Here is a 15403-nt window from a genome sequence, read left to right as displayed (position 1 = left end):
ACTCTTTTTTTATTGTTCTCCAAATCATATGTGTGGTTATCTGGTCTGAAAAATGTCAGGGCTCCTCTTGGGGATGAACTAAATGAAAAGATATTTTTTATAGAGTTGAACAGTGGTCAGTATTGATCTCAACACAACATGAAGGTGAAGTCGTCACTTCTCTGCTGTCTGTGGAGCAATCAAATGGCTGGACTTTAAGCAGTCAACAAATCACATTGTCGCTGCCTTTGCAACAAAAAGCCAAGCTTTATGTTCTTTATTGTTTATTGCCTGGGTAACAACAGTGGAAGCTCTTATACTGTTATCAGTCTCAAGCCTTATTTGCTGAAACATTTAAACGCTCAACCTGAAAAAGTGAAATGAGGCCATGCATTTTTAACTTGTTTTTTTTTTTTGTGCTACAATGCAGAATTATGACTCATGAAATGGTTTTATGCCGAGTTTAAGATTTTGCCCACACTGGCGCACACCATTTATTATCTGAATCAGATAATGTCTGTCTCTGTGAAGAGGAGTCCTTTAAATATAAACTAAAGCTTGAATGAGTCATACTCTCTAATCACCAGTTAGGTGAGACAGTGTCTCTATACAGTGGCTTCAAAAACTCCTCTTAGTCAGGTTACCTCATCCCTTTATAGGATTAAGTTTTACCTTTATAGAGTATAGTCATGAATAGTTATGACTCACATATCACTCATTTTATTTGGGGCGTTTTCAAGCTTAGCAAAAGTCAGAATACAGCAAGGGCTGATTGTTTTGTCCAAATACTTTGCTGAATTCATCAAAAAATATCAACCGAAAAAGATCTGCATTCTGAGAAACATGCCATATTGCATTCTTGTTGGAAACAGGGGTGCATCCAGACATTAATTAATGCAGGTATAGGATTAAATATGTGAGCAAGCATATGTGAGAAAATGCATTCTCACTTGAAACTTCAATGATAATTTCTTTTGGCATTAAATGGTTGGCTAATTCTTCTCCTTTGCATTTATCTCTGGAATTACCAACAGAATAGAATAGAATAAAATAGAATAGAATAAAATAGAATAGAATAGAATAGAAAAGAATAGAATAGAATAGAATAGAAAATACTTTATTTATCCCAGAGGGGAAATTCAGGAGTCACAGCAGCATTTGAGAAAACAAAAGTAAGAAAGTGTATAGAAAGTGCAAAAAGGTCCATAAGAAAATAGATGACGACAGCCTGTCCACCACTCTCCAGCCCAGCCAGTCTCCACCTCCACAGGGTCCAGGACTGAGCCTTCCCAGCAGTCTGTTCAGTCTCTGTCCCCTGGATCCTGTCTGCTCACAGCAGGCGAAGCTCCTCCAATGTGGCGCCGGCGTCCGATGTCAGCTCTGTCAGCCACGTCCGTGAACAGCACGATGCCACTCTGCCCTCCGGCAGCCCCTCTGCCGCTGGGCTAGCACGGCTAGCTCGTCCATCCCACCGGAGATAGATCCCACGTTCCCAACAACGATGGATGGAAGGACAGGTCCACGTCGTCACCTCCCAGCTCACATCCGAGAACCAGCACGTCGTCCTCACCTCCTCCTCCTCACCTTGAGGGAAATTATCAAGCCTTACACTAGTTAGCATTGACATGTTTCAGGCTGCTAACAGCTGATTTCACATGTAAACAATGCAGCCATGGATACATGTAGGATCTCCAGACAAGCACAGGAGAAAATTAGTAAAAATATCACTGAAGCCTCAAAAAGTTTGGTGTCCATGACCAACAATGAGCCATACAAAGTAAGGATCCACTCCAAATATAAAGATTACGAAAAAGAGACCAAAAAAACCTTCAAGAAACAGACAAAGAAGAGAGAGCTGCTGCAACAGGCAGCTACTTGGGCAGCGCCTCAGAAGAACTATGCTAAGAAAACTAGTAGTCGCCTGTAGCAATTATTGACTTCATGATAAATCTTTTTTGAGACAAAACCTGTAGCCATTGATGGTTTTCAAGTACAAATTGGGATGGCCAATCAACTTTCAGAAGGGCACCTTCCACCCTGACCACCCCTGTGGAAACACCCCTGGTTGAAGGAAAAGCCTATGACAAATAAATAAATAACAGCACCTATGTCATGCACTTGTAAACTTACAATATTTAATATCTTTGAGCCTTTTTCAATGTTGATGTACTGAAATAAGAAAATTGATAACCAATTCTTTACGTAAAGTTGCAATTAAGATTCCTACATTGCAAAATCCATGTTTTTTATATATATATATATATATATATATATATATATATATATATATATATATATATATATATATATATATATATATATATATATATATATATATATATATATTGCCATTATTTATGAAATTTGACCTTTTATTGCATGGCGTTCACTGTGGATAGCACAGAAAGTCTGTCATTGTACAGAGAAACACATTGCCTGACTGTTTTTTATAACAATTAACACTTTAATTCTTGAATTAGACTCAAGAAAAAATATTTTCATTTCATGAGTAGTAAATTATGTGCACAAAATAAGATGAAATGAATTCAGTACTCCTGAAATCCCCGTTTGTATCGAGGAAACATTACATTTCCTTTCTATATGCAGAACCAGCCTACATGCAGTCATGGTGTGCTCTATTATGTAACTAGGTAACAAGCCTAACAATAACATCAGCTGAAAGCATCACACACAGACACAGTAAGCCTGTGTGTTTCGAGTAATAACACACAGAGACAAATACACACGCCCTGGGTGTGTTTTGAGTTGACGAATTCCCGCCCAGCTTCTCATCACCCGCGATGAGCCTTTCATAATTCACTCATGAATCTATTCTTACAACTGACTGAGTCCCATCCGCCTGCTGTGAGATCAAACTGACCTCTCCGTCACAACTAACTCCTCCCATCGACGCCACGCCGACCTTATGACTGTCAGGGGATCTAACCAATGGCGTTAGGAATTCCCATTCCATACACGTCTCTGTAGCCAATCAGAACAAAGGTGGGCGGATTCACTGTGGGCCTGGCATACACGCTTGGTTGCAAGGGTAAGCTCTGGATGGTATTTTGTGAGTTTTATTTGATATTTTATTAATTTCTACAGTTTCATTCACGACAGGACTGTGTGGGAACTCATGTATTACTGTTTCCGTAAAATTAAATAATTCCGGCGGGTAACGACAGCCGAGTTATGCTAGCCTGGCTAAGTGTAGCAGTGCAAAGTATTCCAAGCTGAGAGAACAACGGTGATTTCCCTTTATTAACGACACAACTACTCCTCATTGAGCCTGTATAATGACAGAAATGTCACCGGTTTTGTTAATGCACGTTGAAAACTGTCAGAGCACCCTGACGGAAATACAGCGATATTTGTCAAATACTTCGTTGTTACTTAGTTATACCATTTGAAGTTTGCTCTCTCTACCAATTTAGCACATTGCCCAATACAAGGCTTTGTCTGTCATTGTTACAACGCATTGGTTTAATTTTTACACAGCTGTCTTCAGCTTTCCCTGACGGGTTTGTTTACATCTGTTTTCACAATTTGTTGGCGCCACTGCCTGCACTTCGCTTACGAACACGACTATTTAAGGACACACGTGTTAAATCACACATTTGTGCAACTCACTGCCTGAGATATTGGTTAATTTTGTCAACATTATGTTTTGAGGATTCCAGAAAGCCGGTGTGAACGTGGCGACTAACAGCTGTGGAGCCTTTGGGACGGATATCTTACCACACCTCACCCTCTTCAAGCAGCCTCATCGACTGTTGGATACTTTCTGGGAACTATCAGGAAACTCTTTTTCTTTACCTCTCAGCGTGATGGATTTTGAGAAGACCTAACCTGGATGCTAAGCTGTGCAAGTGTTGTTGAAAACAAGCCTGTGGAGTTTGCTAACTTTTGAAGAGTTCACATTTAAGTTTGTCTGGGAGGGAACTAACCTACAGCCAACATGGATCAAGCAAGCGGTGGTGAGGACCCAAATAAACCCTCCAAAAAGAAATCCAACGAGGATGAGGGTAAAAACAAAAAGCTGGTAAGTACTCAGAAAGTGCAGCAGCATGGAAGTGCTGTGCAGTGAACTCTCACATCCAGTAATCTAACAAACAAGGATTCATTTCACTCTGAAATTTACTTAGTGTGAGAAATCTGCACAACTCCAAAGTGACAAAAACTTGCATTACTGCATATGCATACTTGAGACAGCTACAGACCAGCTGACTAACCTCTTGACAGTTTTATAGTATAGTGAGTGCAGTTCTTATTGAATTGAAACAGTATCTTTTGAGCACATAAAGAGTAAACAGAACAGCCCACGGACAACAGAAAGTCAAATCAGAGAAAATGTATCTGTATTGCAAACAACACAACTTCTTAACTTCTTTTACTTTAACGAAAATCGAAAAGAAGTCGAACTGCAAAGTTTTATTTAGCAAAGCTTTCAAAATTTACAATATAAATGGACACTTAACTTCTGTACAGTTTGTAAAAAACACATCATCAATACTCCATATATCTGTTTACTGCAGCACACAGCTGAAATAGGTATCGATGTGTTGTTATTACTGCTTAATGTAGCCCAATACAGAGCAGCTAATAGCTGTTAGAGTTGAGCAACAGAGATACTGTTTCCCTGAGTGCTTTACCTTAGAAAGCACTCAGTGCATCATGTGATGTCCCCCCATCAATACACCTCCTGATAGTTCTTTTAAGAGCATTCTTGTTGTGGCAGTTTGGTTTTAATGTACTGTTTGTTTCAATGCATGCACAAAGCAAAAGTTCAGGTACACGGTGACTCATTATGTGAGTTTGACACGTGGGTGGTTTTGAGTGTGTGGGGGTTTTATGGACTGTTGGAGTGTTTGTGATTGATAAAATTGTATTATCAGAACAATAAACAACAGCAACAGGAGGTCTGTGCTGCTTAGATAACAACTGAAAACTACATCAGCGATGATTTCATTTACAGCTTTAATATCAGGATGGCTTATTTTAGAAACTGGGCAACCCTTGGTCTGCATCATTAGAGCTCTGGTGTCATGAAGCTCTTCCTGCATGCTGCTCAATGCCTGGAAATGAGATCAGATCGTTGGGGGGAAACAGTTTGTGCTGGTTTTGGAGGGAAAGCGTCATTGTGCAGTCAACCACTTCTGACAAATCATGCTTTTCTGAAACACGTGAGCAAAGAAAACTTTGCTGTAACTGTATAAACATGACTAGAATTTATGACCTTATTGGGTAAACTTCAGCCACAGTCTTGCATCTGCTGCTTTTAGTGGAGAGTAAAACTGCAAATCTAAACTACATAAGAATGTGTTAAGTGCATGTCACTGTGCACACAGTGTCAGAAGTTGTAGAAAGTGGCTGGGAGTAATTTTCCGTGACCAAAGACAAAAAACTTTGGCAGCTGTTGATCATCATTTTGGACTCTATGGATGTCAGCGTGGAAAGCTTGGCTGGCTGTGGTTGAACTTTCTGGATGAAGTTGTCCCTTGAGCTCTGGCTGTGTTGTGTCTTTCAGTGAACTGTGGTTTCTTATCAGTGGGAATGGTCAAAAGTTTTTCCACTACCACTGAAACCAAACAAGGAAATTTGGTATAGTGCTTCTATTTTGGTGTGAAGCCAACAGATGATTGCAGGCACAAACTGACGGCTGATGACTTCATTCACACCCGAGTTGTTTGCTAAGGAGGTGTTTCTTCTTGCCTGTGTAGCAGCTGTCTCAAAAGCTGCCACATGTTGAGAAAAACACCCTACTGCCACTGCCCTAAACAAGTAATCACTAGTTGTGTTTCTGCAAAGTTAAGGTAAGAGAAAGTGGGACCATAAAAAGTACCAGACAGGAAATCCCAAAGTGGCTGAAACGCTCTCACAGAGCAACCAAAGGGTGTTGTCCTGGGAAATCCTACCAACTGCTCGCAACTCTTGTATATCCTGCCTCCCAAGTCTAATATTGTTCACAAGGGTGATTGGGTGATGTAAGCGCTCAGCAAATCACTTTTTGTTCCTTAAAGTGGTCCTTTCAGCCAGGAACATTCCCTGTTGCTCAATACTCCAGGCTGAGCTGTCAGAGGCAGAGGAAGTTTAAATGAAGACTGCTGCAGAAAAATCTCAACAGAGAGCCGAGGAGAGGAAGTCATTTGTCATCTTTGGGCGGAGCCTTGGCCTTCCCTCTTTTGTTTATTTCTACTTTTTAGCTTTCCAAAGTCACACTTCAGTTTCAAGAGTGGTTAAAACACATGGAAATGAGCTGGGTAGTTGTTAATGAAAGGTATATATGTTGAATTTGAAAAGATATGTTGCATTTTGAATTTTTTTTTTAATGTAAAAAATGTAGAGAGGTCAACACGCACCACTAGAGGTTCACTTGTGTTGACGGTTTATATACAGTGCTGTCAGATTGCAGTTTGCACTTAAGGATGTAGCTGTCTCTACCATGAGAAGGATTAAATAAGGATCCTCACTGCCTTTTATCATCCAGGCCTGCACCAACTAAGTACTATTTGCATGCCTAATGAGCAAAGTGGCTAACACAGGCACAGTATGGTCTCTGCAAAGTCAAATCAGCAGAGGAGAAACTCTGAAAGCTGTATGTTTGTTTTACAAGTCACTGGGCAGGATTACATCACAGCAACACCATTTAGGCTTTGGGCCCAGAAACTAGATACTCAGCACAGCCAAGGACATTAGACTAATACACAGTGTTCAGACACAGAGATCATTTCAACTTCTCTGTTGTTTTGTACATAAAATATGTCTTTAAATCTGTTTTAAAAGCATGATATGCAGTTAAAACAGGATAATGGTAACAAGGGAAAGGAATTCAGGGGAGCCGGTTTGACAGAGAGGGAGATAAATCACCCCTCTACATACCAGAGTAAAAATGACCTCACTCACAACAGCACAAGGGAAAAGTCATCCCAGTACAGCTATATGTAGGCCTGTCACGATAAAAAATTTTGCTAGACGATAATTTTCCCAAATATTATTGCCGATAAACGATATTATTGTCAATATTATTATTATTATTATTTTTTTCCATTTTTTCATTGATGTAATTATGATAAATGGGATAATAAAGTGAGTACACCATATCAAAAGCAAGAAACTTTAATTTCTTATGAGTATTTAACTGTAATTAAAAGGTCAGGATCTTTAAAAAAAAAAAAAAAAAAAAATATATATATATATATATATATATATATATATATATATATATAATAAATTTAACAAGAAAGAGAAAAAAATACACTGAAAATGAAATGGACCCTCTTTTAGATGAAATATACATGTCAATGAAAATAATTAATGCTAATCAAAAACAATAAAACATAGACCCTGTCTCTAAAGAAAAAACGAAACTCCAAAAACAACAACAACAATAAAAACTATAGCCTAAATAAAAGGGAGTTTATACAGTTCCTGAATTATTTGTAACATGTACTTTTTCCCAGTCAATCCGTACTGTCTGTCAAACATTTTTAACATTTCTGGCTTTCAACCGTATTGAAGGGCTGCATTTCTTTGGCAATGTAGCTGTCTTTGAGCGCCCACCATTTGGCGCTTTTATTTCTATTTACTTTGCCGACCAAAAGCCTCAGTAAGAGCGGATTGTCAAAGAACAAGACTCCGTTGCATCTCCCCTTCTTCTTCTTCGTCGCCACTATTTTCAAACAAATGGGACATATCAGCTCGTTGGTGTTCATGAGCTCACACTTTGTTCATTCTGATAAAAAACAAAATATTCCCACACTGGGACTGTGGTAGGCGGCTTAAGAACCGTGTCTTTCGTGCCATCACTCATATTTGTGTGTGTTTCCTCCTTACCCCTCAGGACTCTCTCTACAGCTCTCTCCGTGTGTACACGTGAGCAGCCCCGTCACAAAAGATGCCCAAGATCGCATTTTTGACAGATGCTCACTCCGCTATAAATCCGCTAAATCCGCTATAGAACCTATGCACCCCGATGTTAGGAAAGATAGACGTAGTGAGCCATCTTCTCATTCAGCCCCTCTGGTCGAAAGAGAGGAGGAAAACAAACATGCATGCACGTGTCAGTTTATCGAGGCTGGCAAACTTACCGAGGACGTTTTTATTTATTGTTCGGTTAATCGATTTATTGATTATCGTGACAGGCCTAGCTATATGACAACAATGTCTCATCACAGTATTGTTGCACCTTGAAATAGGAAACAAACATTTACAACACACTCTATTTGGAGCATGTTTGAGTACTTTCGCAAAGTGTCAGTTTGGCTTCATTTGTGAGACTGAACCCAGAAATCATTTGTGCTGTACAGTTCAGAGAGAAGAGATTTCCACTTGTTATTTACCAAAGGCTTTACCTGCTCTTCACTAAGATTGTACATGTTGTTTGAAGTAATGATTGTTTGATGATCAGACTTGTTCTTTATACTCCCAGAGCAAAGCACCAATTGTCAATATCTGCAGTGTGTTCGGCAGGTATCTTCATTCTGCAGTAATCAATCATCAGACTGACTCATTTGTTTGCTTTTACAGTCGATGCTTGTCTGCTTTGATCTCTATTATGCACAAGAAAAGACATCAAGTGATCTGTATCCTAAGTGTAATTTGTCAGAGTTAAAGAGAAGCTGAAATGAGAGGTGTATTTAATGTTTGTAATCTTAACACTTACAGGAAGTAGGTGTGATAGTTGGTGGCAGTGGTTTGATTGAAGAGGTTTGTCGAAGCTGAAAAGGTGTTAAAGGTGTGAGAAAGCAGAAATACAAACTGTTGTAGGAGAAGTTTCACATAGCGAGACCTTACATAGTGGTACAAGCACTGAAGAAAAGAGCTGAGCACAGCACAATCATGCAGTTATTTTTTTTACTTCTTCAAACTGGACACTGTTTGCTGGGGTGGCACTGAGCCATAGATGCACAGCTCTTGCAAAATCGTGTTAAGAGAAAACTTAACTCAGAGGAAAGATTGCATTTGGGAAAGTAAGGCCCTGGCATTTAAGTGACTACAACCCCCCATGTAACATTTAAACATCTTAAAACACAAGCCATAATATTGGAAGATGTGCTGCTCTATGCACAATTTAACTTATGCAATTCAAAAAGGGATACACAGATCATGATACTGATACCAGGGCTTTGGTATTCGTCAATACCGATTCAGGCTTCTCTAACTTTGTAAACCAAACTAAAACAAAAATGTAGTTATTTTATGGGATTATAAATGTGTAAATGTGATGGATCAATCAGTCTCCAGTTTGAACAGGAATAACAATTTAACTGTAAACCTCAGAAGCAGATAAATGAGGAATTAAACTTGCAAAATGAGCAAATTTAATTCCTCACTTGGAAATAACTCTGAATTGATGAGTCATCTTTATGCTATTTTAGCTCTACAGAGCATTATGCACCAACCTACCAGCGATGAATTAAAGAGAAAAGCATAGAACTAAGTTGAATAGACTCTGCCATAGATGTCATTAATATTCAATCAAACTTTTTAAGTCTATATTGGTGTGATACCAAATACCAGGAAGGGATTAGTAGATCCTTGGCCCTAAATGTTCCCATTTTACCAAATTGATGAAATAGTTTTCACAACTGCTCTGTTAAACAATATCAAATAAGTTTGCTTGGTGTGTCTTACAATAGCAGAGCTGGCAAGAACAAGACACATCGGACGATATCTTTATTATCTGAATTAAACGCAGCCAAACTCCCCTGCGCTTTGAGATACAGTATCATATGTTTACAACATTATGGTAGTCGTTATAACTCAAAGCTATAGCCCTGGCCATAGGTTGGTAGTTATATTACTGCCCTGACACATCATATGATAAGTGTTTTAAATGCTGCAACCAAAAGTTTGACATAGGAATGAGTTGTGATTTTCGAATACTAAAATAATAGTTAAATATCCAAAAACCAAATAGTTCATGTGACTATTGTGTCATCTTAAAAATACTAATGTATCTAATACACTAAGATCATATCCATATTTGACTTGCCAGCAGCAACTTTGCACTAAATGGATTTCTATCTCCTTGTGTCTGCATAGAGGCTGGGGAACTGCAGTGGCTATCAAATACTGTTTATGTTTATGCAATACTATTACGGCTAAAATACACCAGATCTGTCTGCAGTGCATCTCCGTTCTGTTATGGCAAACAGATCAAATAGGTTTCATTTAAGTCTATGGGCTCTAATTTTGTAGACCAGGCGCAAGCGCAGGCACACCTGCCCCTGAGAATCGGAGGACACGAAGCGCGTCACCTTGTGGGCCAACTCCCAGGACATATTTAATCTGTTCCTTTGTCATTAAAAGGAGCACAAAATTAAGAGACAGTTAACGGAGGTGTGCTGCATGAAATTAACACTGCGCAGGGTGCGCCAGGCTTGCGCCCCCTGCGCTGCGCCACGAAATTAGAGCCCAATATGTCAACTTAAGCTGGATTGAGCGGGACAGGAAGTTGTAACCAGAAACTACCTAAAAAGACCCTGTGAATTTCAAAATAAAACAGACCGTGTCAAAATCAGTTTGTATTTGGCTCGACTGCGATAATAATAATGAGCAAACATAATGAGGGGGGCCTCAACAGGTTTGAGGTTTTACAGCCCAACATGAATGAAAAGAGACCTATCAATGATGTGGGAAGCACGGAAACTCTTCCAGTTGTCTGTCAGACACGCTGCTTGTCGGGCTTAATACGCAGCTGGTGGTAGGTTGGCAAACGCAGTAAAGACACGGCACAACAGAGTTACTCTGCAGACGTTTCTAATATATTTCAGGTGTTATGCTTAAAGTCCCCATCCTATAAGTCAAGAAAGACTGCTACTACAGAGATAAACTTCTATGTGTTAATCCTTGAACAGATTTCATAACTTCGGCAGGTGGTTTCCAGAAACTTGTGAGCTTGACCCATTTATTACATTAGGTTAATACGGACTTTAATGCTTTAGTAATTCTGGAGAATAGAGTGCTCTCTGAAATTGGGTTGAAGGAGGCTTTGAGAAAAACAACTTTGTTTACAGTACAGGTAAATACTGTTACGTCAAAGCAAGGATATAGGCAGAAAGCTGACCCTATCGTAGTTTGAATGCTGGTAGGTTGTGCTCTGTTTTCTGTCAGGTGTTATTTGTAATTAAGGCTTCTTGATGAATTGTGACTTAATGATTGCAATCATGTTCGTCATTAAAGTAATTAAGGCTTCAGTAATGAATGGACAGTGGGGCACAACTTGAGACGGAAGTCTTAGAAATAAGACCCTGGAGCTGAGTGAGCATTTGGCACAGCATACAGTACCTCCCGCTCCAGTAGCTTTAGAGAAGTTGTGTAGACACAATTTGTTAAGTTGAATTGAAACAGTATTAATTTTCAGGATTGCAGGGTTTTAAGTTTTATTGACCTGGATTTTTTTCCCCACCAGATATCTCTTAGATATTTAAATAACAGTTGAGTATTGGAGTTCTTCTTTTGTCTCTGCTGAAAGGGAAACTGTAACAGCTGCATAGTTTTTTGGAACAAGCCTTCTCTACATGCAACTGCTGCATAACACAGTCCGTTTTTGAAAATATTGTTTTAAAATCTGAATCCTTTATGCTTCTAGGTGTCTGCGTTGTTAACATTTGTACTTTTGACATTTTTGACAGTCTCACATTGTGAATCTGAGTTAATAGCTCGCTGTGACTCTGTTGTTGGAAGCTGTGGCATTTGAAACTTCTGTCGCTTTGATTCATGAGCTTTAGGGCTGCCTCGGGGATCATTTCAGGTCATGTTAGCATGTGGTTAGTGAGGGTTTCAACAGCTCTACTTTCAAATAACGCAGGTATGAAGTACAATCCCCTCTTCCAGCCTATCGCTGTGTGTTCTCCTCTTCTGAACTGAGTGAATAACTGTGATTGTTTTAAAGACGTGTCAGAAGCAGCAGGAAACAGACCACATGTAAGTGTTTAATGGTATTCAGGAAGCTGGAGAGGAAGTGGTGAAGAATGCTTTAGTCACACTGTGGACAGACCCGTTTGCGGTATTGACAGCCTTTGAGATAAGCTCTGTGTGGATGCATCAATGGATTAGATAAAACAGAAGAATGGTAGTTTTTTTTCTCGTTACAGTTATCTAGATAACACATTTTTCAAAGTTTCCTGTAAATAGAGAGCTTGAGTCAGATTTGATTTCAGTCTCTGGAGCACACATGAATTAGATGAATCATGAAGTGGCTGTATTTTGGCTGTTCAACCACAGAGTTTGGTGCCAGCCTGACTGAAGAGCTTCCTATCAGTGATATTATTTCAGAGCAAAAATACTGCACGGAGTAACTTCATCTTGCTTAATTTGCCGATACTTATAAACGTAGTTTGTTTGGGTAATCAGAACGACATTTGAAAGATGGTGTCTAACTTTTGAAGCAGAGGATACCAGCACAACTTTAACTACTTCCAAGGTACTTTGAGAAGTCTAAAAAAGCCAAAACTCCAAGAAGGCCATGTTTGACTTGTGAAAATGACCTCGGTTCAGCAGCTTTTGGTAACATATTTATTAACTGTGAAAGTAACATATGAATTAGGGATGTCCCGATATCACATTTTCACTTCCATTACGATACTGATACTGCAGCATTGAGTACTGGCCGATACCGATATTAATCCGATACGATATCAGCATTTAACATGCATACTTTTATTACTTATTTTGTAGTATGTCTGTCAGCAACAGTAGGTATGAAGAAAAACTGACCCATTTATTATTAACCAATGGGTAAAAGAAACTGCTTATATCAGAGATTTTAGATGCATTCAGATACGATACCGATACTTGTTTTTTTGCTGATATCGGACCGATATCCGATATCAATATGGGACTGGGACACCTCTAGTATGAATGCTTGATAACTTTTTCGTGTAGGGATTTCCAGAAAAAAATCAGTCACCAAGTGTGATCAAACATACTTTTGCCATCATTAGAGACTTATGAAATGAAACCTTCAACCATTTATTGATTAACACCGATCACTGAATGTTGTTCATTTGGGGCCGCAACATTTGATGAGATGTACAAGGCACAAAACATGTGTTTACAAATTTTGAAGCTACCAAAGCAAGTGCTCTTATTGACATGCTGTATCAGAAAATTCTATTTCTTAAAGACAAAAATTTTCATTTGAAAAATAACTGCTCTTTAAGTAAACAAAAATGTATTTTATCCGATTTCTCGATTAATCGATTAATCGATGTGATTTTCAGTAGAATACTCAAATACTAAAATATTCGATAGCTGCAGCCCTACCCCAAATCATGTCTTAATACCAGATGATATGTGGTCAGTTTTCTGCAGTGTTAAAGGCTGTGTAAACATCAGCAAACTCAGTTTCTTCACAAAGAAAACATTCTCCACTAGAGGGCAGTATGGAGGAAATATTTCAGGAATGTTTTATGGCAGGATCAGGATCTGGATTTTGTCATAAGTGTTTTCCATGATGTTTCTAAGACTATTTGGACCTGAAAACATTTATAGCCCAAAATATTTCTTATCCTGCAGTCTTAACGGCTTTTGCCATTTCGTAACTTTAATCTCCTTTTCGTCCTCTGATCTGGTGTGTTTTTGTGAACTCTGGATGTTCATGAAGCCATTTCCACATCCTGATAAATACATGTTCAAAGATGTCGGCTGTAAGACTTCTTGAATTTTTGCAGAATGTCCATAAATGGTGCCTCACCTGTGTGGGATTCAGATATGTTCCTGTGACAATATAAATTAAAAAACAACAGGATAAAAACAAAATACACTGAAAACTAATTCAAAACAACTCCGGTTTATCATAAAAATCACTCTTTAGAGAAACTCAGTAGTTGGATTTGTCCGAATAAATCAGAAATCAGATTTTGTTTGGTTGTTAAATGGTTGTAATCCAACCCTTTACAGCTAAATAAAATCAACATTCACTGTGGTGTACTTCTGTTTACTGGTATACTTCAATTCTTTATGATTGCATTTAGCAAGATTAAAACAAGCTATGTGTGCTTTTTCAATCAGTCATCCAATTACAAACATTGATTTCTTGAATTAAACTACTCATGCGATATGGAGCGCTGTGAAAATGGGTCAGTGGGATAGGACTGCTGACTAGACTTGATGTGTGCTCCTTTTATTTTGACATTACAGAGACTCCCGTATCAGCAGCTTGGTAAACAAACACATAGATGAATCAGCTACATATTTTTGACCTTTTGCGTTGCATTTTTTCTTACTGCTGCTCAAAATAAGAGCTGTGATATTATTATGTTTGCAGCTGAAGTAATCCTAATTAAAACACAATAGTCTGTAACTTTCCTTGCTGGTGTCATGAGCGATTAAAAGAGATCTCCACTAACTCAAAAGCCTGATCCCTCTTACTAACCCTTTCTTTTGTTCTGGCTGCATATCATGCCAACCCTCGAGCTCAGAGTACTAGAGATTTGCTTTCAACACAGACAGAGATAACCTGAGGGCAACGCTGTGCTAGTCTGCAGTCACATGGTCGGACTATTCAAATCTCAGCACTACTGGCCTTTGTGTGTTCCCTCAATTCAATAGTTGCTGTTTTAGGAAACAGTAAACAGAAGCAGCCCTCTCCAGGAATAATAAGGCCACACAGTCTCATGCCCTTTTAAAGATACTTAAGCTCTCTGGCAGAAATCTACTGCATTAGTAATTATTTTTTTTCCCTGTATTCTTTTTCAGAGTAATTTCATGTCAGGGTATTTTGGATGTGAACTCATACAAGTGAGGGAGTCAACACTTCATGTGTCAAACTTTGATTTGACTGTTCACAGAATGAGTTGACATTCAGTGCTTGATTTAGATAGCTCCTAATCCAGTTTGCCAGGAGGACAAGTGTGCTATTATGGCGTGTGTGTGTGTGAGCACACACACACAATAGATTAAGGCTGTGTCTGCTTTTGTTAGTGGGTTAGCTGTGCTCCTGGCGCTGCCTACAGTCACAGCCTCGTGTACCCCTGTGTGCTTTTGCAGCTCTCAGAATCAACTTACGGTTCACACTTCATCTCTCAGTTTTGCTTATTTGTGTTGATGTGCTCACAGACTGCGGGTGTCTCAAACAGCTCTGTTACCTCCATCTCTCTTATTTTTAAATCACAGTTTGCTTAGAAAAAAATGTCCCTGAATCTGACATTATTGGTTTTTATTTGAAATTTGTTTTTCATTTCATCTTTCACATTTTGGATTAGTAATGGAAGTATCTCTTGGCTGCATTTCACAGTGTAAAAAACCTATTCTTTGATATAATGTATAAATTGTTACTTTTTAAATTTATCATAGTGTTATTGATGATTCACTTGGGGTAATTTTTCATCAAAATAAGTGGATTTTGTTCCGATTATTCAAGAAAGGTTTACCAAGTTTCCCAATTTGCCTAGCAAAATAAGAACCCTGTGAAAATCCA

General features: G+C 38.7%; 1 protein-coding gene across 8 annotated transcripts in view; it reads left to right on the top strand.

Moving 5' to 3' along the window:
- Positions 1-2988: 2988 nt before the first annotated feature.
- diaph2 (diaphanous-related formin 2) overlaps positions 2989-15403 on the top strand; it is a 483641-nt gene continuing 471226 nt past the window's right edge. For 4 of the 8 annotated variants that reach the window (XM_074674141.1, XM_074674142.1, XM_074674143.1 and 1 more), the window contains exons 1-2: positions 2989-3028; positions 3660-4021. In XM_074674141.1, the coding sequence (XP_074530242.1) occupies positions 3938-4021 (84 nt within the window). In that variant the 5' untranslated portion in view covers positions 2989-3028; positions 3660-3937. The other 4 variants (XM_074674138.1, XM_074674140.1, XM_074674139.1 and 1 more) reach the window with 4 other exon arrangements.

Source organism: Halichoeres trimaculatus, unplaced genomic scaffold (genome assembly GCF_033239565.1).
Source record: "Halichoeres trimaculatus isolate MK-OKI-2021-1 unplaced genomic scaffold, fHalTri1.1 fHalTri1_scaffold_7, whole genome shotgun sequence".
Classification (NCBI taxonomy): domain Eukaryota; kingdom Metazoa; phylum Chordata; class Actinopteri; order Labriformes; family Labridae; genus Halichoeres; species Halichoeres trimaculatus.
Note: the sequence above shows the minus strand (reverse complement) of the source record. Positions and strands in the feature narration are given on the sequence as shown.